The 27327-nt window shown below is 37.0% G+C and overlaps 1 protein-coding gene across 1 annotated transcript; it reads left to right on the forward strand.

Moving 5' to 3' along the window:
• Positions 1 to 1553: 1553 nt before the first annotated feature.
• LOC121414856 (amiloride-sensitive sodium channel subunit gamma-like) lies at positions 1554 to 26237 on the forward strand. The gene is made up of 10 exons (XM_041607910.1): positions 1554 to 1561; positions 1972 to 3090; positions 3583 to 3692; positions 10980 to 11143; positions 16379 to 16577; positions 18499 to 18571; positions 22593 to 22650; positions 24242 to 24309; positions 25135 to 25210; positions 25975 to 26237. Exons 1-10 carry the CDS (start codon positions 1554 to 1556, stop codon positions 26137 to 26139), a joined length of 2040 nt encoding a protein of 679 aa, XP_041463844.1. The 3' UTR covers positions 26140 to 26237.
• Positions 26238 to 27327: the final 1090 nt, after the last annotated feature.

The following is a 27327-nucleotide window of genomic DNA, read 5'->3' on the forward strand; positions in this document are numbered from 1 at the left end:
TGACGGGAAAACGCGAAAATTTCGGCTCGCTCACTCTGCTCGCTCGTAATCATTTATGAAATTTCTTAAGTTTCTAGTCTCTTGATCAAGGCCATATCATGAGACTTACGAGCAGAAGGACATGTATCATCAACTAATATGTAATCATTACCAACAAGCTATTGAGAAGAATTGTATGTTTTGACGGAAAAACGCAAACATTTCGGCTCGCTCGCTCCGCTCGCTCGTAATTATTCATGACATTTCTCAAGTTTCTAGTGTTCTGATCAAGGCCATATCATGAGTGCTACGATCCGAAGGACATGTAGCATCGACTGTGATACCAACAAACTATTGACAAAAAGGTTATTTTTTCAACGCAAAAACGAGAACATTTCTGCTCGCTCGCGGGTCATGACCGCACTGTTACATACCCCATCCCCACTTAAATGTTATTGTCTTATTTGCAGTGCTGAAAAAAAAATCTTCACCTCCCCCCCCCCCGCTCATCACTTTTTAGAGACTGGGCGGGAGATTTAAAAAAAAATCAGCTCGAAACCCCCCCCCCCCCCCTTTCAAAAATCCTGCGTACGCGCCTGCGTTTGGGAATCTGTTTTATATACCTTTGGCACATTTGACTATTGTTTAGGCTACCGTCAATTACCAGTGATTTTGAAGATTCTATTTATTACTCTTCAGCTTGGATGTGATAAAATGAATATTTTGAAAGGAATATATGAATAATCATCAAATCACAAATGCCAATGTCAGTGAATTTGGAAGCCACCTTCATGATTTACCTTAAATGACCTTTTTCTGCTCGTGTGCAGGCAGTTTATAACCGTGAATATAATAGGCTCATACCCTTCTTTGACATGTTTGATTTCTTACTTTTTTTAGAACTCCTTAATTTGCTAAAATGTATCGAATGTGCCTTTAAATATTTCTAAAGGGAGAGAAAAAGGGACATCCTGCTATCCCTGAACTTTATCACCGGTAGGTCCTTGCTTGCATATCGTAGTCTAAATTAATTGCCAATATGGGAATGATATTAAATGTTTCATGATTTTATTACAGTATGCGATATACATTACCCAAAATATCCCATCGTCATTACTGCGTTCTTGTAATTCACTCCGTTCATGGTCGTGCTATAGCATTTTTTCATGCAGTTTTGATGAGAAAGTCCTCCGGTATTTTTTTGTTCAATTTCAATTCACATAATCATCATATCAATATAACGGGACAAAACGCCCACATCAGTTCGAAGATGAGAGATGCTCTTAATCGCCCGTCATTGAACGACATCAGTGGAACGGAAAGAATGGTATCTCCGCTCACCACCTCTCATTATCATCATCACATTTCTCATTGGACAAGCGCCGTGTAGACAAGCAAATTCTCTTTGGAGTTGACCCAACCGCGGCTTACGTCTTCATCACAACATGATTAAGGAACAAAATAAGGCAGAATTTTGAGCTTCTGAACATTTTCTTTTTGGTAAAAATAACGTTAAAAGGGTAAAATACGAGTACTTTGCATACAATCATTGTATTTCTTCTATATCGACCAGCATGGATATGTAAGTATTCAGTAAAAATAAAATGATAACAATAAATGGCCGATACATTTGGACAATATTGCCCAACGTTTTTTCCTTGCAATATTGATTACAAATCTTTTTTTCAAGAAGTTCTCCATCGCCATAAAAGTGCAATGTTGTGATGTCAGCTTTCCTTTAACATTCGAGCATTATGGTTATTGTCATTACATCTATTAACATTTTGATAACTGAATTATTATTATCATAAAAATTATCATAATATTATTTGTTATTGTTATCATCATTACCATCATTCTTTTATTATTCATATCATTATTATTATTATTATTGATCTTGTCGTTGTCGTCACCGTTTTAGTTATTATAATACCTCGGTATCATGCATAAGAAAATAAACTCTTTTAATTTTTTTCTTTTTGTCAACTACAGGGCATCAAAAACAAATTCATTCTTTCCTCCGGAATATCACGACATACATCCCCAAAAGCCCGAATCCGTCAGTGCAGTATTGACTGATTACAGTGGCGTTACTACTGCCCACGGGGTACCCCGCATCATCACCTCAAAGTCTGTGCTGTCCAAACTCTTCTGGGCCTGTGTCACCCTTGTCGCTCTTGCAGCGTTCCTTTGGCAAGGAAGCCTACTGCTCTTTGACTTCAGAGGACATCCTTACACGACGCAGATCGATGTGGTCACCCGGACGGAAGTACGGTTTCCTGCAGTCACCGTGTGCAACATGAATAAGATGAGACGCTCGGCTATGGTTGGCACCCGATTCGAAAGCTTGATCGAAGCCGATGGCGGCGTTGGGGGAGGAGACATGGACTACAGTTGGTGGTTCGACTGGTCATCGGAATGGTGGCTAAAGTACGAGGAATCACTCAGCTCTAGTAGTACTGAGGTGCCTGGACCGAGCGATCTAGGATCAGATATCTTTGGCACATACCATTCTGGTGACATGAGTGGAGACTCGGAAACGGACGGCACAACTAGTTCTGTCCCAGAGACAACATTTTCTGAGTTTCCCGATATAAGCAGCGAAAACAACGAGCCCTCGACATCAGCAAATCAAAATCAGACATCACAATCTGATGTGGACACTGCTTCTGAAACATCCGACGGGTTCCAACCTTCTATCGACGAGGAATCGTCAGCACCGGGCGAGGGTCCACAGGTAAGAAAGAGAAGATCGGGTCTCCGGCTCATCCCTGATCCCATCACTGGTAAACTGGATAAAAAACGACGACACATTCGCCGAAAGCGACAAACTGGCATATACCCGTCGTCGATGGGGTCTGAGGAAGCCGAGAAGTACGACTGGTGGGAATCAGGCTGGGAGACCAACATGTTCGACTACCAGGAGTACGACTGGGACGGTGTGACCGATGACAATGACTGGCAAGGGTTCTACCGGCAGTCCACGGCAGATGACTTCAGCGATCTTCTGGATGTCATCAACCCAACAAGACAAGAACTGGAGGATATGGGGCACCAGGCAGAAGACTTCATACTTCAATGTACCTTCGACAGACGCCCTTGTAATTACACGTAAGAGCATTAACTTGCTTCATTTTGTCGTTTCATATAGATTTTTTTCTAAAACTCCTGCAGATCTATTCAACCTACGTTTTGCCAATGTTATGTGGTTATGTTGCCCTTTATATGATGGGTGGGGGATGATGGATACAAATAGAGGGGATTGAGAGGTATGAAAAGAAATTGTGAGAGAAAGAGAGACAGAGTTCCCGAACAAAAATAATGATTGGACAATGATGGATGAAGTTATGATATCCGAAGAGAAGTGCATGAATGAAGCTCATGCTGATCGGATGAGTATCATGAAGTTTAATGCAGGCACATCGACTGAACGGCTGCATAATGCACCGACGGAAATGGAATAGGTTCTTGAATATCACTTTGATTAAGAAGAGCGGTATATGGTAGTGACTGAAACAATGGCATTTATTTTAAGCGCCATATTACAGGAGCTTTCTTATTCTAAGTTTCATAAAAGGGCTATTTTGTCTGATGAATTTTCAGGGATTTTCACCAATTCCAGAACAAATACTACGGTAACTGCTTTACCTTCAATCAAGAGGTCGGAAACAGCAGCACCGTCCGTCACACCGGACATACAGGAGCACAGTACGGTAAGAATCAAGACAAATTAATTTTATCATTATCAGTACTAAATTTCCAAATTACACATTACAAAAAGTCATGATACACCTCCCACGAAACTTTACGCTAGAAAGTCTTTCATATCGTAATCTAAGCCTATTTTAAAACCATATTTCCACAATCATGATAATTAGGGGCGATAAATTACTAACTAGGGCATGTAGGGGAGACTGCCCCCCGATGTTCAACTTGTTGAAAAGGGGAAGCGAGAAAAGTAAAGAGTACGGGTATTAAACGTGAGTGCATTCTGATGTGATATTAAATGCTTTAAATGCTGGATACCGTATGAAGATAATTATTAAATCTTCATACAGAATCCAGCATTTAAAGGGCAAATCTTTACCCCAACATAAAAGTTGATTGAAAAATCAAACAAGTTCAACACTCAACGCTGAAAATTTCATCAAATTCGGATGTCAAATAAGGTTACTTCATTAAAATAGTTATATCCCGGACGGTATGCAAAATGAGGGAATCGCGATTACATCAACCCTTCGCTATTTCTTTGTATTTTATCATGAAATATGTTTCTACTTTTTCCACATTATAATGTGAACCAAAATTTGATTCCTCCCTGGTGGGTATTTCATAAAGCTGTTCGTAAGATATGAAGGACCGGTGACCTCTTCTTGTGCTAGATGATACATCCCTATGTCATTCATTTAGGACATAAGAACATGTTCCAGTCGTTCGTAAAGTTGCGCGTAACTTTACAAGCAGCTTTTTGAAACACCCACCCGAACATGTGGGATTGCCACTGGTGCAACCTATTGTGAATTGAGTGAAAGCCTCCCTATCTGTTTGACAAATCTACAATCTATTGTATAATTCATATAACAAAATCCCGAACAAAATACAAAAGAAATATCGACATGGTGGCATCATCGACTCTTCAATTTGCATATCTATATGCTGTGTATATTTATAACTGTTTTGTGAAAAATAAATGGAATTTAAAAATATATTTTTTACATTTTGCCTGTAAAGTATATGCATATTTTGTAACACTCCGGCTTTCAAAGCTTATAAAATTAACCTCGCACTCCGATGATTCCGGTCACCACTACTCCGCATTTTTTTTCTTTTTTTTTTGTTTGTTGCTAATTGATATCTCAAGGTAATTTTTAGACGAAGAGAAATGGAGAAGAAATAGAGCGAACGCATTCACGTGGATTGGCTTTTAATGTGTTTGCACTACCGGCATTTGCCTTGTGGCAATGGCAAAAGGTGATATGTAGTAAAAACTGAATTTTGGTTAAAAAGACAACACCCTATAATGTCTGAACATATAAATCATATCATATTACTAGGGCAGATCTGGATTGTTTTGATTGGGGGGGGGGGGGCAAAACATCATTAGGTTTATTCTTCAAGTGAATGAAGGATTTTGTACCGATAAAAAAATCTTCAACGCTCTATTCATGCCCTTCTTTTCCCTTTCTTCCTTTTTCTATCCTTTTCCTTTAATTCCCTTTTCCTTTTCATCTCACTTCTTGAAATAGACCTTAGGAGGCGGCCGTTCCTCCTGCCCCCCCCTGATGCCTTCTCTATCATGTTGAGTGTCCAAGTATAAAATTAGATCCAGGAGACGGGAATTTATCAACGATAACTTTGAAATTTGTCTGATGGCCACTTCTTTCTTTTTGTCAGTGAACTACAACATGCATGATATGTTATAGCCTCCATCAGTGACCATTAAAAAAAACTATATAAGAATTTTTCTTTCATCCAAAATATCTTTTCTAATTATTAACAAGCCATTTGTTCGAATCGGAAGCCCATGTTTATTATGACAACGTAAATATTGTTAAGAACGAAGGTATAAGTTTACAGTTAATTTGGCAACACTATTTACAAAAGTTTAAGGCAGTGTTGCTCCACGTGCACCATCAGAGGATATTTTCAACCAACCTTTTTGTTTTGTTTGCCTGGGCAGAAATGCATAGATAATGAAATAGTAAGTTTTCATTGGCAGGAATTGTGGATGAAAATTGGCGATATAGGATGCCAGGGCGGTTTTTTTTCTCTCATGAAAAACAACTATTTCAGTATCACCTAGTAAAAAGAAATTCTCTTAATTTTACACTAAATATTTTGATAGGTGAAGCTGACCCGGAAGCTGATTTCAAACGTTCTCAAAATTCAAGTGCTACTTTTTAGAAAATGTCAATTTTATGTACAAATCTTTTCATTTTATTTATTTAATTATTTTTTTTTTTTGGGGGGGGGAATTGTTTTATTACAAGGAACAGCAACAATTGTACTTATTTTATTCGACAGGAAATATTACATGCATGTATTAACGAGAATATTTATATATTTGAGGTCATTGTGCTTTTTAAATTGTATTCTTTAAAGAGGGAATTCATCCTGACAAATATTTTTTTTTGTAAAAAAATAGCAGAAAAAAAATAAAAGTACGAAAGTTTGAGGAAAATCCATCAAATAATTAAAAAAATGTTAGACTTTCAATTACTTGATTTGTGACGTCATCCGTGTAAGCTAGAAAATATCATACATATCGTGTGGTTAAAGGCAATGAAATATAATTTTCTCAACAAATGAAAAAAGATTATTGTACCTTCTGGATACAAAATATACAAATCATTTCACACGCGCTCCTAAAATATAATGAAAAATAAGTCATCACGAACCATATAATTAATCAAATTCATACGTTTTGTATTACATAACATATCTGGCAGCAGCCTGTGTATGACGTCACAAATCAAGAACTTGAAAGTCTAATAACTGTCTTAACATTATTTCCTTTATACCTTCACCGACATTTTTTCATTATTTTTCCTGCTATTTTTACAACAAATTTCTATCCAGGGCGAACTTCCCCTTTAAATTTATAATTATGATATGGTGGCTTGTAACCCCCCCCCCCTATTTTACTTTGTTATATACTAATCACACACTGTAAACACTGTGGTATTAAAACTGACACCGGTTGGTGTTAATAGACGACCACACCCCGAGGTGTTAAAATTACACCCTAGGCATTGAACATGACACTAAGAGTGTAAATTTAACAACCAAAGATGTTGTAATAATAATAATATAGGGTATTTATACTGCGCACATATCCACCTTGTTAGGTGCTCAAGGCGCTCCTACACTCCAAAAAATGAAGTGCTAATTCAGCTCTTAAAGAGCGTGTATAGTGACTGCACTTCGGAGTGCTGATTTTTCTCGTTCAAATTTGAACGAGAAAAATCAGCACTCCGAAGTGCATTCACTATTCACGCTCTTTATAAGAGCTGAATTAGCACTTCATTTTTTAGAGTTTATATTACCCGGCTAAGCTAGGCGTTCATAGCGCACACAGCTTACTTCCTACTGGTACCCATTTACCTCACCTGGGTTGAGTGCAGCACATTGTGGATCAGTTTCTTGCCGAAGGAAATTACGCCGTGGCTGGGATTCGAACCCACGACCCTCTGTTTCAAAGTCCGAAGACTAATCCACTGGGTCACAACGTTCCACACCTTATAACACCTATAGGTGTTAAACTAACACTGTCAATTTAACAACGGAGTCAAAAAAAGCCTGGTAATGTCCTATTATGTACACCGATTAACACCACAGTTTTTGCTGTGCATTATGTTCAACCGTGAAACGGAAATCACGAAGATTTTAAAAATCTATATACTTCATGACGGCAAATCATGTCTTACCTTACTTAAATAATTCATTCATTCATCATCATCATCAAGTCACGCTCACGATGGCGGTCTCTTGCATTTTCCTTTTTAAAAATTATTATTTTGTAAAATGTAAAATGGTGTTAAAACTGACACCAATTGGTGTTAATAAAGGACCACACCATGAGCCGTGTTAAAATTACACCCTAGAGATTAAACATAACACCAAAGAGTGTAAATGTAACAACATAAGGTGTTCTAATAACACCTATAGGTGTAAAACTATACCACCACCAATTTAACACCGGTGTAAAATAACTGGTGTGGTCCTCTATGTGCACCGGTTAACACCACAGTCTTTGCTGTGTACAATACTTCTTGTTGATATTTATTTTCACCACGGCTATTACTATCTTTTTGTTGTATATTACGTCTGTACATTGTTTATTTGGACATTCTGATATGATGTGAATACATCAATGAAATAAAGTCAATCAATTACAGAGGTAAAGTCGATTTTGCGTAAAAATAGACAAAATAGCAACACTTGCTGATAAGAATAGGTCGAACTATAACCATAAACAAAAAATGCATGGTTGAAGCGCAGAGGACCTAAGAAATTAGTTGAAGTAAAACGTGGCTTGAAATAAAGTGTTCATAATGGTAGCAGAAACATAAACTTAAATAGAACTTAAAAGAACATTTTGGGTGCAAATGGAACGAAATCATCCTGAATATGATTACTTCCTCATTTTCATGCCATTAAATTGAATTTTCTTCGAATTATAAATTCATTTAAATGAGTTATAATCATTGACTCCATTTAACTGAAGCTGCGGCAGATTAATACTGTCAACGATGATGGATGTGTAAATGTGACAATCGATCATTGTCCATATACCTTTCGGGTTAATCAGCGAAATTAATAAAGGTAAAGCAAAAAATTAGTATGCATCGAGTTTTCTACGATGATTAAGTTATCAATTTCTCCGCCCGTACCCGAAGTCCATGAGAGATTATGAAAGCTCACTGGAAATATGAACTCCGGTAATCCGGTAATTGTTTGCATAATGATAGCTGGATAGAATAGGTAGTATTCCACAGTGTATTCATAATGGGGAACAAAATATGAAATTCTTCGCGCTGATAATTTTGAGCGTTTTAAAAGTATGGATTTGCTTTGGCGTAGTTCACTACACACTAAGAAAAACAGGGTTAACTTTGCATCTTATAAGGTCAAGTCTCCACCCCCCCCCCCCCCAGAAAAATGTTGATTTGAATAGATAGAGAAAAATCAAACTAGCATAACGCTGAAAATTTCATCAAAATCGGAAGTAAACTGAGAAAGTTATGACATTTTAAAGTTGTACTTATTTAAAAAAAAAAAAAGACCAGTGATATGCACAACTCAGTGACATGCAAATGAGGCAGTCGATGATTTTCCTCACTCACTATCTTTTGTTTTTTATTGCTTGAATTATACAATATTTAATTAATTTTACATATTTGACAATAAGGACCAACTTTACTGAACCATATAGTATTAAACAATGATAATTATTATTCTTCTATTCGCCGATCTAAATTGATGTGCGCCTATAGGCAGAAGGTCCCATTTTTATATTAATCTTTGGTATGACTCGGCCGATGTTCGAACCAACGTCCTCCCGTTCATGAGGCGGACGCTCTACCGTCGAGCCACCGTGCCCGGTTTCATGAAGAATTGTCATCATAACAAATGCACAAGTTTTATAACAAGTTTACCGTTAAACCGTTATTAGAAATCTGTTTTGACAAGTTTTATGAAACTGGTCCCTGGTATTTCAGAATCAACCAACCGAGGGATCGTGCCAATAAGCTCGCCAAAAATTTGCAAAAATCGGCAACCCACGGTATAACCTTCGAAAATGCGTAGTTCATTTTTCGAAATATTGCGTAATTCAATTAATATAAAGTATATGGTTTTACTGGCATGATTAGGATATCACTAGCGTACCTATACGGGGGGTGGCAGGGGGGCAGTCTGCCTCCCCCCCCCCCTGACGAGTCACAACCCATGCAAAGGACGTATCCCTGTCCCCCTGACGAGCTTGAAAACCTTTTTGCCCCCCCCCCCCTGACGAGCTCGAATACCTATTTTGCCCCTGCGAGCTTGAAGACCCTTTTTTTTGGCTTGTCAAAACCGGCGGACGGTCCCCCCCCCCGTGGAAAATCCTAGGTACGCTACTGATTACGATTATAATCTATATCGCAGCCAATTAGTCTGAATTGAAGTAGATTAAATATACAAATGATAACAATTCAATCTAAGCCGAAAACACAATCAAACATTGTACATACTGGACGTAATATTTAAATGATATAGAGTTTAATACATTCGGGAGAATGTTACTTCAAGCATGAATGTAATAATAGGTTATACATCAAAATGCTAGCCTGTGCATTATACACACCGGCAGAGCCGTTAAGAGGCTCAGTTATTTATACACCCATTTTCACTTCACTGTTAGAAATAACTTAAACAACGCTGTTTACTATGAGAATCGCACAGTAATAGTTTAGACATTTTAAACAAGACTTGTTTAAAATCTTACACAACAAAGTTTACATAAAATATTAAATCATCAATAATTTAATCATGGTTGTTTAAGATTTTAAACACTTATTTAAATTGTTTAAATCTTTCTTATCCCAATTTCCTATCCTGATGAGTTTAACGTGTTATCATGTTTTTTCACTGTACATGTATCGTTATGATATATCAGGTGACTATATCCTGAAAATGTTTTTGATGTTAATTCCATTCTATTTTGGACTTCTACCCCCCCCCCCTTATTTTTTTCCGAACTCCTTGAATTCCCAATTTATATTGCAAGTTTATCTAAAATGCCCCTTTCATTACTGTTCAGCACCGAGGTGTTTTTACTATGTTATATTTTTTTACTATAGTTTTTACAATGTTATATTTCTCCAATTTTGCAGTGGTATTTTTTTCTAATGCATCTCAAGACTATCTAATTATTTTGGCACCCTTTTCAGTATTCCCTTTTTTAACGTGCAATATTTTGTGTAGGAGTATTTATATATTTAATTTATGTCTTGGGAGTGGCATGTGTGGGGGCTCATGCCTTCGGGCAACAGTGATGAATTTCGCTTTTGTGCCCCCTGACCCACATGCCGTTCCCGCATTCTTTGCATGTTAATGTACTGTAAATTTTATTCTAATGTAATGTGTATGTTCTTTTTTATATTGGTCAAATAAGTAATAATAACAATAATAATAAACTGCTGTGCGATTCACATACTAAACAGCGTTATTTAAATCATTTTTAACAGTGTATGGTCTAATAATTCGATAGGGCCAGGTTACCTATAGAAACAATTAACTTATATGATTTTAAGTAAAAAACAATATCATATTCCCATTTTTTCTGTAAAAAAAATGTTAATCCATGTCCTGTTCTATTGAAGATTATGTTTTGTAAACTTTTTATGTTTTCTGACAAATAAAAAGTTAAAAACTACAAAGATAAAAGGAAATATACCTTAATGACCTTGACATACCCAACTGTCATTTTTCTTATTTGTTCATACGCGATTGACCAGGCCTGCACTTGACACTGTTCACCGAGCAGCCGGAATATGTGGGGCTCTTCGCCCAGGAGGCAGGGGTTCGAGTCGCCATTCATCCCACGGACGTACTCCCCTTCCCCGAGGACGACGGGGTAGTTGCCTCCACAGGACAGGCCACAAACATCGGTATCAGACAGGTACGATATTTTTTTAATTTCATTTCATTTCATTTGATTGAGTTCATTAATTAATTTTCCATTGAAATTATACAATATCAAGACATCCAAACAAGACATAGATATGAGCCATAAAACAAATTAAGTATATCATAATAAACAATACTTCTTATAAAAGAAAGCTTGGATGCCTGAAAGAGCAATATCGTGGTTATAATTGATAAGCTGTACTTTTTCTAATGTAAACTAATAATGTTCATGCTGCTTTTTACTTTTTTTCAAATTACTTGTATTGTTTATATGTGATTTTTTACACAAAATCATGAAAACGCAATAAAAACTTTTGTTTTTAAAGATATAGAATGATGGAATACATACATGTTAGAATCGTTCAAATTGTACTTTAAAAAAGGGAAAAACTTCCATCGGTTATAATGGCAAAACTATTACAAAATAACAAAGGAGTTCTACCACCCCCATCCTCCCACCTCTTTTAATTGATTAAGTGTATACACATTGATAGCTTTTTTTAGCAGTTGCCCTTTTGATCTACGCTTGAATAAAGATAATAAAAGAAAGAGTTTGTAATATCCTCTCACAAATTATGCCGATGTCAGGATCCATGTTTCGAATTGATTGATGTGCTGTGGCTGACTGTAATCGGGCTAATTATTGATCCAAGGAAAATTGAATGAACTTCTCGAATGACGGGAATGAAGATCACCCTTTAGTGGAATGGAAATAGATATAATAGGTAAAATATTATGTAATAATTGGATATTCCATTCATAATTATTGATTGATCAGCATTATGATCACATTAGGAGCAGCAGAGCTGGAGAATGGAAATTTGCTTGGGGGGAGATAGTGCCGATATGTTAGCATAAATGTTCCTTTTCGGTGTATTTGCCCAAGACAGATACATGGTGTACCATGAAACCTACACTGTAAAAAAATGAAGTGTTAATTTAGCACTTATAGTGCTTGTATAGTGACTGCACTACGGTTGCTGATTTTCTAGTTCAAGTTTAAACTGGGAAATCAGCACTCATAGTGCAGTCACTATACAAACACTGTAAGTGCTAAATTAGCACTTCATTTTTTTACAGTGTACTGTCTACACCATATAATGGTTCAATATGTATTTGACCGCTTCCCCAAAGAAAGGGGCGTTCTGTTTATCAATATTTTGTTCGGTGGCATTTTTACACACTAATGCAGTGTAGGGCCGCTGAACGAATTTGAAAGTGGGGACTGGGCTGGAAGGTGCTTGGGGAGGGGGATGGGGTTGGACCGAACAAAATAAGCAAATTGCAGAGAGTGCAAAACACATGTGCACCGTCGTTTAATATGTCGTCTTTCCAAATTCTCTCCTGTCACCCCATTATTGAGAGAATTACATTAGGTGGTTTCAGACCGCCTCGAAGTTCGCCAGTTCCAGGTATTCTCTGATCGGGAAATTTACCCCGATCAGAAAATACCAGGTATTTTGGTAATGTGAAAGCAAACTACGCGTAATTTCCCCGAAAGAAAATACCCGCTAAATAGTGGGTACTTGGCGAAATTACGAGAACTTTCGTGGGGATTTTTCCAAGGTCGCAGGTATTTTGGCGATGTGAAAGCAAATTACGGGAACTTTTAGCCCAGCGTGTCGTTGGGCGCGGCGGCGTGGGTGGCTGCTGGGCTAGTGATTTTGAATCTCGCGCCTTTCCTGCTTATCAGACCATACTGCGCATGCTCGTAACTTCGGGAACTTATCCCGAAGGATGTGTTTCAGGGCGGTGTGAATGCAGGAATAATTAACGGGTATTTTTTAGCCTTAAAAAGTTCTCGTAATTTAACGGGGATTCTTGTGATCGAGGCGCTGGCTACCTGTCCGGCAAAGAATCACATTAAAGATCCTAATGATAGTCTTTAACAGTATTAGTGGTCAGGCCCCAAGTTATATTTTAGATCTCTTAATTGAAATTGAAATCCCGATCTCATGACCATCACCTACGTAGCTCACAAGGTACACTCACTACAAGTACCCCCACACAAGACTGAAGCAACATTAGGGATAGGTAATTTCTCATATCAGCCCCACAACTGGAAAAAACTTCGCCTCGACATTAGGAATTCAACAAAGTTACATAATTGCAAATTACAATTAAAAACATCTATTCCAATAGTATGTACAGCAAATGGGAAGCCCTGACAGCGCAATAGAATATTTAGAAATAGTTTTTGCGCTAAATAAATGCATATTGTGATTATTTTCTTAGCATGTATACAAGTCAATCACAATTTAAAGGTCAAGTCCACCTCAGAAAAATGTTGATTTGAATCAATAGAGAAAAATCAGACAAGCACAATGCTGAAAATTTCATCAAAATCGGATGTAAAATAAGAAAGTTATGACATTTCAAAGTTTCGCTTATTTTCAACAAAATAGTTATTATGAACGAGCCAGTTACATCCAAATGAGAGAGTCGATGATGTCACTCACTATTTCTTTTGTTTTTTATTGTTTGAATTATACAATATTTCAATTTTTACGAATTTGACGATTAGGACCTCCTTGCCTGAAGCACAAAATGTTAAAATAATGGAATTCCATGTGTTCAGTGAGGAATGAAACTTCATTTCACATGACGATGACGAGAAAATAAAAATATTTCATATGTCATATGATAAATCATAAAAGAAATAGTGAGTGAGTGATGTCATCAACTCTCTCATTTGGATGTAATTGTTTTAATTGATTATAAACCGCCCGCCTGTACTATCCGAGTCGATCATGAGCGATAGAATGATATTACAATTCATATCGAATAGACCTAATACATTCATCAATATCATCAATTATCGAAATTAGATGGGCACTATATTCTGAAAATGTTATATGGTCCTTTTCCTATTGAAAATAAATACAAAGGGGACAATTTTGTAGATCCTCATCGAGCAATCAACCTGATTGATCCATAAAACATGTAAAAAGGACAATATCCAATTATTATTCGCTGTCAATAATGCTTCATCCATGCAGTCCTGAGCGCAACTCCGGGTCGCAACTCAAGCCGCGTAATTAACTCAATTAACACTAATTAAATTGCAAATTATGATTCAAATAAAATTCAATTACTTTTTCCGACACACAGAGTTCTAAAGTAAAGAACTGGAAAGGAGATTTTTTTTTAATAACGATGTTACTGCCATGTACGAGACTTTTCTATTTCATTATTTCCTTTCAGGTAAAAGAAAATAATAAAGCTAGGTTAGGGTCCATTATCAGAACAGAGTTCATGGAGGAGCTGCGCAGGGGCGGACAAAGCATTGATCGATTTGGGGAGGGTTTTTCTTTGCTCCATTTTCCCATGCATTTTGACAAGCAAACAACAACCAAAACGATATAAAAAGGCCGGCTTCCGCACCCCATGAGAGTAATTCGTAGAATATATTCATCCTGAAAGGCCAATTAATTTCTATACATCACTCAATACAATAAAAGCATTTCATTTTCCTAATGATCACTGTAGATCAATTATCATAATGATCGTATTACACTGTAGTGCTTGTATAATGACTGCACGAGTGCTGATTTTCTAGTTTAGATTTAACTAAAAAATCAGCACTCGTAGTGCAGCCACTATACAAGCACTGTAAGCGCTAAATTAGCATTTCATTTTTTACAACATAATATACGAATGAACGTGAATAAATGAAAAATTACAACCAACAACAATCAATTACAATCAACATTCATTCTAATAAATAAAAATATATAAAGTGTGCATGTGCGGCAGAACAGAGGGCAAAGGGTGACCCCCTATGATTTTTTCAAGCAGTGAAAGAAAGGGGGGGGGGGGTAAAAAAATAAAGAGGGACGGGAGGGGGATACAGGAGGAAGGGGATGTATATGGGTCGAATAACCGGGGAGCGTTTCATGAAAGGACTTGTCGGACGTTTTATCCGACAAGTTCCATTTTATCCGACAGATACTATAGTAACAGTGCCTCTCAGCCAATCAGAAGCAAGGAAAGATGTCAGATCTGACAAGTTGTCTGACAAAAATGTTCATGAAACGCTCCCCTATACATACTCTTATAATTCAATTAAAAACCGAATACGATGTCACGATTTTATGTCGTTTTTCCTTCTATCAAAATATCCGATGCTGCCTCAAAAAGTGTATGAAATCTTGCTATGAATGGTTATAGGCCTACTCGTTGCATATTGACTCACATCGTGTTAATGGAGCATTGCAAGAAACTTGCAATCAATCGCAAGTCTATTTTTCATTCCCGAAATCAAGCACATGTCGTGCAATTAATTGCTAATTTGCGATTGATTGCTAATCTGCTCCATGAAACAAGGAGTGTAATCTGACTTGCTAAAGTTAAAAGTGATCGATCAACTGTAAAATTACAACAGAATATTTGCGATTGATCGCAAATATTTTCTTGCAACTCCTCCTAAGAGAGGATCGCCCCTCCCCCCTCCATCGTTATAAAAAGTGGCGAAAATTTTCAAGGAATCGCCACATAATGTATGCGTCTCTTTCATGCATTTTAAACTCTAAAAACAAATCAGTCAAAAATGACTAGCTCATATAGCTGGGTGCAACTGTTATTCTAGTCATATTTGATTTTCTTTTTAGTCGTATTTTACTAGAACATAATATTTCTGAATAGAATATAAGTCAGAAATGTGACGAGACGTGCAGTTGAACCCAGCTGACTACTGGTCTAGTCATTTTGACTGATTTGTTTTAAGAGTGTAGCAATCATTTCGCAGACGCTTTTTATAACACAGGGAATCTATTGTCAAAAGTCCTTCATAACAAAGCAGACTTTGTCGAAAAATCGGTGAGTCATAACAGCAGGGTCGTCCTGGGCCCCGTAACACAAAGATTAGCGATCAATCGCTAAATGAATTGACCAATCAAGATCATTGTTACACGCGCATTTGTCGCAAAATACTGACTGGGAACCAATCAGAAGTGTTATTTCATATTTGCTATTCATCGCAAACCTTTGTGTTACGGAGCCCAGGACTCTGGACAAACGAAATATTGCTCCGAATCTTAAGACGATCTATCCCGATCCACTAACTTTCGACAATGACCTCTAATCTGTCCATTGTGATTTGACGGGCATTTTCAATAGATTCTCAACGTTGCAAAATGCGTCTGCGAAGCAGATGCTATGAATACACTAATATTGGAAAAGATCCAACACAAAAACCTGAAATTACTTTCACATTTTGCTTTTTCAGTCATACTTTGAGCGGCTATCGGACCCGCACGGCAACTGCACGGATGGGACACAGACGAATTTCACATCGGAGGAATACGCCTACACTACCCGGGCTTGCGTCAAGTCCTGTGTTCAGCAGCATCTATTCAACAAGTGCGGATGTGTGACCGATATCATGATGAACGATACGATCTGTAGCCCCCGAAACAAGACCGAACGTACGTTTCCTTTGATTTTAGTTATTCTCTTGTAATAATGTTCAAAGGCAGATAACAATAAGGTGCACTGCACTGTTCGAAAATTTATCCTTAAAATAAAATAAGTTTCTCCAGCTTTTAATGTTAATATTTTGCATATTTATATCATGTATCTTGCCATCTGTAACTCGTAACACATTTTCGTATTTTTTTCTTTGTATTTGTTCCTTTTTTTCTCATAATGTCATGTTACTATGTTTTCCGTACATTGTATGTCTTTTAATGATGATCAGGCCACTCTGTATAAATATTAGTTCTAATATTCGAGAATAAATAAATAAATAAGTCTCCAGAACACCTGTAATCTTACCAGATTGCGTAATTTTGCAGGAAAATGGTATTTGGTGTATGGAACCTTACAAATTTCCTTTTATAAAACACCATTTTCCCCTTTTTTAAACAGACACATTCTGTTAAATTGCAGAAAAATTCCTAATTTAGGAATTTACAGAATGATTCTGTTAATTGTTGCTTTCTGCAGAATCTTCCCTTTTTCTGTAAAATCAAGTGTTTTTCTGACCGTGTATAAGAAATTTGAAAAATACACATCTACCGGGTTATACACTCTAAAAAATGAAGTGCTAATTTAGCTCTTAAAGAGCGTGTATAGTGACTGCACTTCGGAGTGCTGATTTGTCTAGTTATTTGAAATAGACAAATCAGCACTCCGAAGTGCAGTCAATACACACGCTCTTTAAGAGCTAAATTAGCACTTCATTTTTAGAGTGTATGTCCGGATTGGTTGTTTGACCGGACAAGACGGCTATAACTTTGCGATCAACTTAATAAACCGATTGAAAGTAATATCAGACATTAGTAGAAGAGGACATATATTCATATTTGTTATTTAATGCACAAATTTTGAGGAAAAAAGCTGGACAAACTGTTACTTTTTTTCATCCGCTGAAGTGTCCGGACATCATTCTGACCCCCCATCGAAACTATGATTGCAATGCAGCCATTTTTCCAAAATGAATGAATTGTCAATGTTTGATGTTAGATATGGAACGGAACGGGATAAACATCCAACATACTGTCGGTGGTAACTCTAATGGTTATGGTCTATTTCCCCATATTTCATTTAACCTTGTCTAATGGTCCCTATACTCATAAAACAAATCAGTCAAATCGACTAGACCAGTAGTCAGCTGATGGGTGCAACTGATAAGTCACATTTCTGACATATTCTAGTCAGAAATAACTCTGTTCTAATAAAATACAACTAGAAAATAGTCAGATATGACTAGAATAACAGTTGCACCCAGCTGACCCTATTAACGTACGGAGCTAATCCCGAGCATCTCTTTATCACGTTTATTCCTACTTCCACCTACCTCGCAATTGCTCCATCTCGACATTTTTTCGCCATTAATTTTGTCTGTTCCCATCCACTTCATTTCCTCTTCCCTCTCTCTCACTTTCCCCGCCGTTTCCTGTTTTCCACTTTCTCCGACCACATTTCTTTTTGTTTAAAAATATTAATTTAATTCACTATGCTACTTAGTCAGTGGAGGAGCCGTGGTGTAGTGGTTCTTACTCTCGCCTTGTAAACAGAGGGTCGTGTGTTCGAATCCCAGCGCGGTCAGGCGTCCTTTGGCAAGGCGTTAATCCACACTTTGTCACTCTCGAATGGGTACCCGGTAGGATGTGAAAGCCATAGCTTGTCCAGTACTGTGTGCGCTTCACAAGCGACTGACTGGAATACTCCCCAGGGAGTGGAGAATGTGCAGACATTGTGTGCGGGAATGACATTAAATCCGATGACCGGGGTAATAATATATCTGTAAAGCGCTTAGACACGTCGTTTTGATGTATCAAGCGCTATAAATTATTGGTAGTAGTTGGATTTGATCTTAAATCGAATATTGTTCTTATTTTTCAGAGGTGTGTCGTCAGGCTATTGAGCAATTCTTTCACGAAGGCAAACTTGAATGTATCTGTCCTATTGCCTGCGAGTAAGTAGAAGTCTATAGATGTTTTTTTTTAATTATATACTCTATAAAATTGTTTTTAATTCTACGTCATATTATTCTTAAAATGTAAAGCAACTGCTATACTTAGGGGGTTTGGGGCGTTCGATCGAACCCGCTAAATTGTCAAAAGCAAGAGCAAAATAGGGGATTAAGAGGAGAAAAAGAGGAAAGAGACGGAATCGAACCCCTGATTGGAAACCCTGGTTACGTGGCTGCCTACAAACTGGGTTTGTTATATTTCGGAGTATATCCTTCCCATTGGCGGCGGAAGCCAAAAAAATTTAGGGGGGAACCACCCGAAATTTTTGGATGGACACAGGTAAAAAAAATGACAAGCCAAAAAAAAAGGTTATCAACCTAAATTTTAGGGGGACAACAGAAATTTTAGTGGGGGTCCATTTGATTTTAGTCGGGACGCAGGAAACTGACAAGCAATAATTAAAACAAAATATTTCTTTTAATGAGCATTAAGAGATGGTGTTATTAATTCATGGCAATCTCAAAATGTTTCCACGTACTTAGATATTATTAACTTTCACCGGTATGTATATGATATAAGCAGCCTGGATGGTATAGCCTACCAAGTGTGGAAGGAGAGAGAACGAGCCCACCTCCCATGAATTTTCCATTAGTGCCAGGGGCGGATCGACGATTTTTCAAGGGGGGTGGCAGTTTTTACAGAAAAAATAACAAGCCCCCCCCCGCACTTCCGATTAACGGTGATTTATGTCAGGAAAGAAAAGAGTCATCACTTGCAAATATACACGACATATTCCCCTAACAAATATTTGTTATGGGGGGTGCGCCTCTGCCTGGATTCGCCACTGATTGGGGCCTAAACGTATTGTTCAAAAATAGATTGAAAAAAAATGAATGAGAAAAACGGAATTAATATATTAGAAAAGGAGGAAAGAGTAGGCCTATCATCTGGGTCGTGTAAGTTAGTATACTTTCCCAGTTATTTACCGTTATTGAAAAAGGAAAGCATGTCTGAATTTTACCTAAGGGTTGCCTAATTGCCCCCCCCCATCACCGACCCTGCAAGTGACTACATATTTCGTGTAAATATAGAGAGCTTTTAACATATTTAATGGGCCTTCTCTCCTCCACCCACGCCCCCTTCTTGTAATATCATTACACTGTCCCAACATGTTAATCTTACATTCCGTGTATCGAGAGCTTTTGAACTATTGCATGCCACTTTTCGTCGTGTTAATTGCATGCGCGCAGCAATCATTTTGTCTTGAGCTGGCTTGGGCAAATCGATCAATCTACCTGTTAGCATGACGTGGCATTTCAAGCTGATCAAATGTTTGAGGATGCATAAAATGTTCTGTCTGAGAAAATAAATGAATAAACAAGCACGTATTCTTTTCGCTCAAGTATTGACCAAATGAGGGAAATGGTTCTTAAAATCCAAAATCGATATTGTAGACACATGCATGCATAATGATCACGATGGTCAACCATTTCGACAAGTTTTTCTGATTTTAAAAACAACTTTCCAAGATTAAATGTAGAATTATCTCTCTCAACGCAATGACAGGGGTAGTATGAGACAGGGCTGGGCAGCGGAAGCGGGGGGTGGGGGACTTTTTTCCAAAACCGTGTACAAAAACGTAAAAATTACCATATGATTGTGATTCTTTGCATGTTAAGCCCCCCCCCCCCCACACACACTTTGAAAACCGTTCCGCGGCCGCTGTAGGACCTGCAGCTATACACAAAAGTCAACTCTTTGTGTGCTCTTGTACTTTCTTACAACCCCTAATTTTTCTTCTAGACTTCCTATTTCGCCATTTTTTTAACTACTTCAAATTCATGTGGGTTGGCCACCGCTTCTCCCCTAAACATAATGCCCCGTATTCCAAAGTCAGGTTTATTAACTCCCTGCTTAGACCATGCATGGTTTAACCCTGTTCTACAATTTTATGGGAAGCCAAACATTTCAAAATATTGTTTACATTGTTTTGTTGTTATTGTTTACTGTGCATTTTCCTAACACTCTAATGTTGAAGACATTTATCTTATTCATTTATTTATTTATCTATTTATTTATCTATCTATCTATTTATTTATTTATTTATTCATTCATTTATTTATTCATTTATTTTATTTCCAGGCAAAAGACAATAAGAATATTTACAAGAGGAATAAATTACCACCGACTAGTGCCTGAGGATGACTAAAAGAGAAAATAGTTTCTGTTATGAAGCTCTCCTCACTAGTCGGGGTTTACAAATATACAAAAATAAAATCGGTATAAAATGGCAATATATTATGTTTAGATGAATAACCTATTAAAACAAAGAACTTAATAATAAAGTGTGTTTGTTTCCATGTGCAATTATAATATCCAGTCAATATGAAGTGTTCATGTATTTAAATAAACAACGTTATGATATTATCAGATAGTATCCTCCACCATGCCACAGACAGATAAGAATGATTTAAGTCATACATTGAGCCTCTAGCCTATACTGTTGAAAATCTATGTTGCAATTGGCTATCCATAGTCAAATCACAACCTTAGACCAGCGTTTGAATTATATAAAACCCGAGTTCAGAATACGGGCCAATGCATATTCACTCCTACTGTGAACAACGGCTAGCCCCCCCCCCCCCGTTGGGAGGACTAGGAGCTCAGTCTTGCGTTGTATTTTACATCCTATTCGAAGAGATTAATCTGTCATTCCTCATGCGTGCGTTACATTCCTTTGATTATCACGATTATCATATCCAGTCGGTGTTTGAGGGGTAAACAGAATTCTCGCCCTAATTACCCTTTCATAATTATATTGGCTATATTCTCACCGTGCGTGACTGAGTACTAGTCACGAATTTTATTGATAGTTCAATATATTTACAGCCCAGTTGTTGGCTATGGCAACAATGCCGGCTCTTATATCAGTTCATTAATTAAGAGTACATATTTTTGGTTAGAATTTGTTTGTTCACTATAATATATGACCGGTGGCGTAACTACGGGGGGGGGGGGGGCACGTGAGACGTTCTCATTCCTTTTGGAGCAAGAGGCGTCTTTTGAAAGTGGATTTTACATTTTTTATAGTGCACCCTGTATAAGGGGCGTTTCATGAAAGGACTCGTCGGACGTCTTATCCGACAAGTCCTCTTTTATCCGACAGTTGTCATAGTAACAGTGCTTCTCAGCCAATCAAAATCAAGGAAATTTGTCAGATCTGACAACCCGTCGGATGAAAGTGTTGATGAAACGCTCCTCAGTTCTTTCTCAAATGACTCTGGTCACAAGCATCGACTCCGAGTGGACAGAGAGTGATTGGAACCAAAATTATGGCTCTTTGGCACTTAAAAATTCCACATTGTATTGTTCGGAATAGAATACGAAATGGAAATACTCTGAAAATTCATTTTGACCAAGAATTTATCGTGGGCCCAGCAGCCTCTGTGCGGCGGTAATGAGATCGACGTTGCTCTATATCCCCTAAACATGCAAAATCGTTGAACGCCGAACTGGGTGGAGCAGGAACGTCTTTTGGTCTGACGAGGCCCCGGCCGGCCGGGGCTTGAACTCCCGACCTCCCGCCCGGTTTTGAGACGGACACTCTACCAACTGAGCCAACACACCGGTAGAGATTAGATCGGACTGAAATTACAGAAGTACTCAAAAAGAGGGATTCAATCCTCACAGTCGACAATGAAATATGGATTGCAAATCTTATACAATGAATATGGTTCGAATGTGAATTAAAAAAAAAATCCCCATATTTTGAAAGTTGTGATTATACTGTTATATGAAAGCCTCAAATCGTCGACATTGCTCTCACTAACGATTAAACTTTGTGTGTCTTTATATCTATTAATGTTCTAAAAAGGTCAATATGTATAATTCCCTTCGTTAAAGAAATAAAATAATGATTACAATAATAATGAATAAATATGAAAGCATAGATCATTTTTGTTTCATAGACAGTTGATAATCTTGTAGTATCCTTTTATGTTTTTATTATCTTCATGTTTCAAGGGAAACTCTGTTTGTAACCGCCGTAACGTCGGACCTGTGGCCTTCAGAGCGATATGAGGTATGTATTATAATTATGCTTGGAAATGGTTTGAAAAATCCATTTCTGCGGTTTCAAGTAATTCCATATTAAGAAAACAAACGATATGACATAAACCTGTATACATTTAATATATATATCTCGTATGAATTATTAAGATGTATTTTTTGAATTCAGAGACTGCCATATTTAAAAAAATGATTTTTTTCATGTAAAAAAAAGATGTAAAATGATAGAAAATTTACATTAACCACTAAGATGGTAGATACTTTTGATAGATCATGTTCTGTTATCTTTTTTTATTCGATCCGTTAAAATGATTGATTCGGAATAACATGTGCTAAATTGTAAGAGAATGATTATTGTAAAATCGCAATTGAAACATATGTTCCCCAATAGAGATTCACTCACACTCTGAATTTTAGACATTTTTCACAAGAACTATATACACAAACACCTTCTGCAACGCAGAGAATTTGTTGTCAAAAGCCTTTCATGAGGATTCAGTCTTTGTCGAAAATTTGTGAATCAATAAATTACAGCAGTGTTGTCCTTAACTCTAGACAAACGACATATTTGCATTTTCGCGTCAGCTCCGAATCTGCTGCCCCGTTTCACCAATTTTCGACAAAGACCTTTGAGCTATTCATCATGTTCATTGTGATTTTAATAGATTTACTGTGTTGTACATTCCGTTCTCTTTGCAACTGCGAAACTTGCTAAACTCGCTAAGGTTGCCAAGATGAAAGGCGTGCTGAAGAAATATTCCTAGATATTAGTGTGAAAACAAACAACACCCCTGAGGGGAGCGTTAATACGAAAGGACTTGTCAGACGTTTTATCCGACAAATCCCAAATTTACCCAACAGTTACCATAGTAACAGTGCCTCTCAGCCAATCAAAATCTAGGAAAGATGTCAGATCTGACAACTTGTCGGACAAAGTTTTCTCACCAGGTATTTGTGGGGTATGCAGATTTTTTGACACTATTGGGCATTACAATCTAAAAAAAAATAGAGACGCATGTAATATTCTAAGAACTGAAATTGAATAACGCGAACCTTAAGCAATCATTGTTTATCTCCATGGTTAGATTTCCTTTTCCACGAATAATCAAATGCGTTATTTACTCCGTCGATTATGTATATAATTCGATATTTAAAATCCATTATTTGGTGAGGGTATAGGACGTTGAGTGGGCTGAAGTCCTATATTCTTACAAAAGTTTTTTATTAGCAAGTGCACACCTATAGTAACCAATAATGCATATAGCATTTCGCATTTATTTGAAAGCAGGACAAAGAGCATTGTAGATTTCATCGTTAACTCGATCAATGCCTTGCTCTCTTGCATAGTTGCCACGTCCAGGGATCGACCCCCAGACTTTCCATGTATATCCAGGCGCCTTAGACCACTCGGACTTAGACCATCTAGAGAGATTGAAGAGCGCCATCATATTCCACTGCCACTAACATGACTAAGAAGATGGAGAAGATAACATTACATTAACTGCTCTAAATCCATGACTATTTCAAAAATTTTACCCTCCATTTTACAGTAAAAAGCAAAATATTCTTGCAAATTGATGTTTTTTTTTCTGGTTTGATATCAGACTCATCTGAAGTCTCGATTGACTAATGACAAGGCGATACGTATTCTCCAAGATATCGAACAGACAAGGTAAGAAGGAATGAAGTTCGACAGAGACCTACAGTGATCACTTTTCCTGTTTAGTCTGTAGGTCTGTTGGTCTGTTACAAGAATGATAAAGTTTTTGTTCAACTTGCTCTAATTTCTTTATTTCTGCATCAATTATGTTCACACTTGGTTTAAATGAATCTGGGTAATGCCACATGTGTGTGTGTGTTTTTTTAAGGATGATTGGTCAAAATTCATCTAGGGGTCAAAGGTTCAAGGTTTGGTTAAACTTGCTCCCACTTACTTTATCTCTGCATCAGTTATGTTCACGCTTGGTACATAATTATGATCCTTTGTTATTACCACATATGTTTTTATCGAGGATGATGGCGTCAAAGGTCATCTAGGGATCAAAAGGTCAAATGATATGAGGTCATGTCCATCCTTTTCTTGAAGTTTTTTGTTCAACTTGCTCTAATTTCTTTATTTCTGCATCAATCATGTTCACACTTGTCACTTGGGTAATATCGCATGTGTATTGTTGAGGATGTATGGATCAAAGGTCATCTTGGGGTCAAAAGGTTATTTCGGTGTCATATTGCATTTTTTATTGATCGCGAAATCAGGCGAGACTCGTGGTTCGCGAACCATATTTCTTTTAATTTAACAATATTTAAAATAATTTTAATCGAAATCGTAAATGATTGCCTAGGAGATTGCCTGACATGGAGGCAAAACTAATGTTGATATCATGTATAATTGATTGTCGGATTAAGTTCCAAAACATCCCGAAGTTTGTGTACCAACGTCGTGCTAAGTTGCATAATTAATTGCAACGTCTTGGTGCTTTTCGATTTCGTTTCACAGAAAAAATCTGGCTCGAGTACGGATATACTTCGAGGAACTCAATTATGAACAGATGATCCAGAAACCTAAATATACGGTATGTATGCCTTAAAAAATAGAAGAAGAAGATCCTTCGGTGATACCACATATAATTTTGTCGAGGAAGAAGGAGAAGAAGAAAAGGATGATGATGAAGAAGAAGAACAAGAAGAAGAAGAGGACGAAGAATAAGAAGCTTAGTTGAGGAATATTGCGAGCTTTGCTATTTAGGAATTGGGTAAAGGATAACGAGTGAGAATATTTAAAAAATAAGTAAAAGGATAAGTTACGATAAGGACTAAACTCTTATGCTCAAAATAATGATCTTGATTATGGGAGAGGTACATCTGATTCCCCCCTTTTTAGGGGGAGGGTGTATCACTATTTCCGTGGATAACACGCTTCATAGCATTTCATAATGTGTAAAGCATACACAAATATTCCCATAGGGAATACTCCCCAGGGAGTGGAGGATGTGCACACATTGTGTGCGGGAATGACTGATTGAATCCGATGACCGGGGTAATAATATATCTGTAAAGCGCTTAGAAACGTTGTTCCGATGGATTAAGCGCTATATAAAAGCGGATTATTATTATTATTATTAAAAGTGTGCATATTTTTATGTTCTTTTGGGGAGCTTTTCCACCTTTAAATTAAATAAAGTTAATCAACTTATGACTGTTAAACAACATGATGAATGGGAGGGTCATAACTTGTGCAATCTGGAGGGAGTGTCTTTGATGCATTTTGTTATCTTTATTTATATGGATGATTCGTTCATCAAATCAAATCCTATGACATATTTTATTTCATTTATAGTTTGAGAGTCTGTTAGGTGGCATTGGAGGTCTTCTAGGTCTCTACATCGGGTTCTCCGTGATCACCATCTGCGAGGTCGGTGTCCTGGTCGTCGACCTCCTCAAGTACCTCTTCCGGAAGGCATACAGTCATGATAGAGTTGTCCCGATCAATTTGAAGAACTAAAGTTGACCAGACGACGCTCGTCGACGAAATATTCTTGTAGGGGTAGTTCGAGTTCACACCTTTTTTTCAAAAAAACGGAAACGGAAAACAGAAAATTATCGGCGGAGGTTTCATGAAAATCCTTCAAAGAATATCGGATTTATGATTATTTTAAACTTTTGATTATGTGACGTCACAGGACAAGCAGCTCCTCCGTTATTATTTTCATATATGAATGCCGCCAAATACCTTTTGATCTAAAAAATTTAAAAGTGATTATAATTTTTGGCGTGGATATCATCAGACCCTGAAATATGAAAAAGAACATATTTGTATTCCATCAGAGAATGGAGTTAAATGTGATTTGATATTACATCTTCCATGGGGGAAGCTGGTCGCATACATTTATTATTCTATATGTCTTGGTAGGATGTTCATCAAACATTTTCAGGATAAAATGATATTTCTGTATGTATATATATGAATATATATTGATATTATCTGTTCCAGAACTATGACTGCTATGACATTGAGCAATACAGTTTTGACAATGATCAATGCTTTACAAAGGAATTTCAAATCATGCGCGGGCTCGGATGGACGGGTGCTGAATTTGGCCTGGCCCAATGTTATCATACTGTGTGGCTTTGGACAAAAAATATATGTTTTGTACAAATTTTAAATGATTAGGTATATGAGTTACAATATAAAATTCGTTATTTTTTTCTTGTATACAATATAAATTTTACCATTTTGATATCGTATTTTATATCGATCGTATTTAACATAGCGGAACATTTTTTGTGGGCTAAACAAGGGACTATAGTGTAGTTGATTGATAGATTGACAAGGGGGAGAACATAGGATAGTTGATTGATTGATTGATTGACTTTATTTCAGCATTTTTCCAACATAAATTATTAACAAACATAATGTACAGCATAGAAAAAAAAATAGTGATACATTTCTTTTTACAAAAACAAATACAAATAATAATTCATTGGCAAAAATGTATATACATGTACATAGAATACTTTGCAATATCATAAGTTGTACTTTGTTGAGTAGACAAAAAAATAAACAAAATAATAATTTCCTATTTGTTGTGTGTATCGTAATGAGTCGTGAATCTTAAAAATTGGAAAGTTACCGTATTTTTTCAAGTTGGAAAAAAGCTTCTATTATGATAATCTTTATTTTTATATTTCT

Source organism: Lytechinus variegatus, chromosome 5, assembly GCF_018143015.1.
Source record: "Lytechinus variegatus isolate NC3 chromosome 5, Lvar_3.0, whole genome shotgun sequence".
Taxonomy (NCBI): Eukaryota; Metazoa; Echinodermata; class Echinoidea; order Temnopleuroida; family Toxopneustidae; genus Lytechinus; species Lytechinus variegatus.

Bases quoted from the DNA above. Each gene is read 5' to 3' on its own strand.
- LOC121414856 (XM_041607910.1), top strand. The intron at 18,572-22,592 runs GTAAGTAGAAGT...TCATGTTTCAAG, and splicing joins ATCTGTCCTATTGCCTGCGA to GGAAACTCTGTTTGTAACCG. The intron at 22,651-24,241 runs GTATGTATTATA...GTTTGATATCAG, and splicing joins GGCCTTCAGAGCGATATGAG to ACTCATCTGAAGTCTCGATT.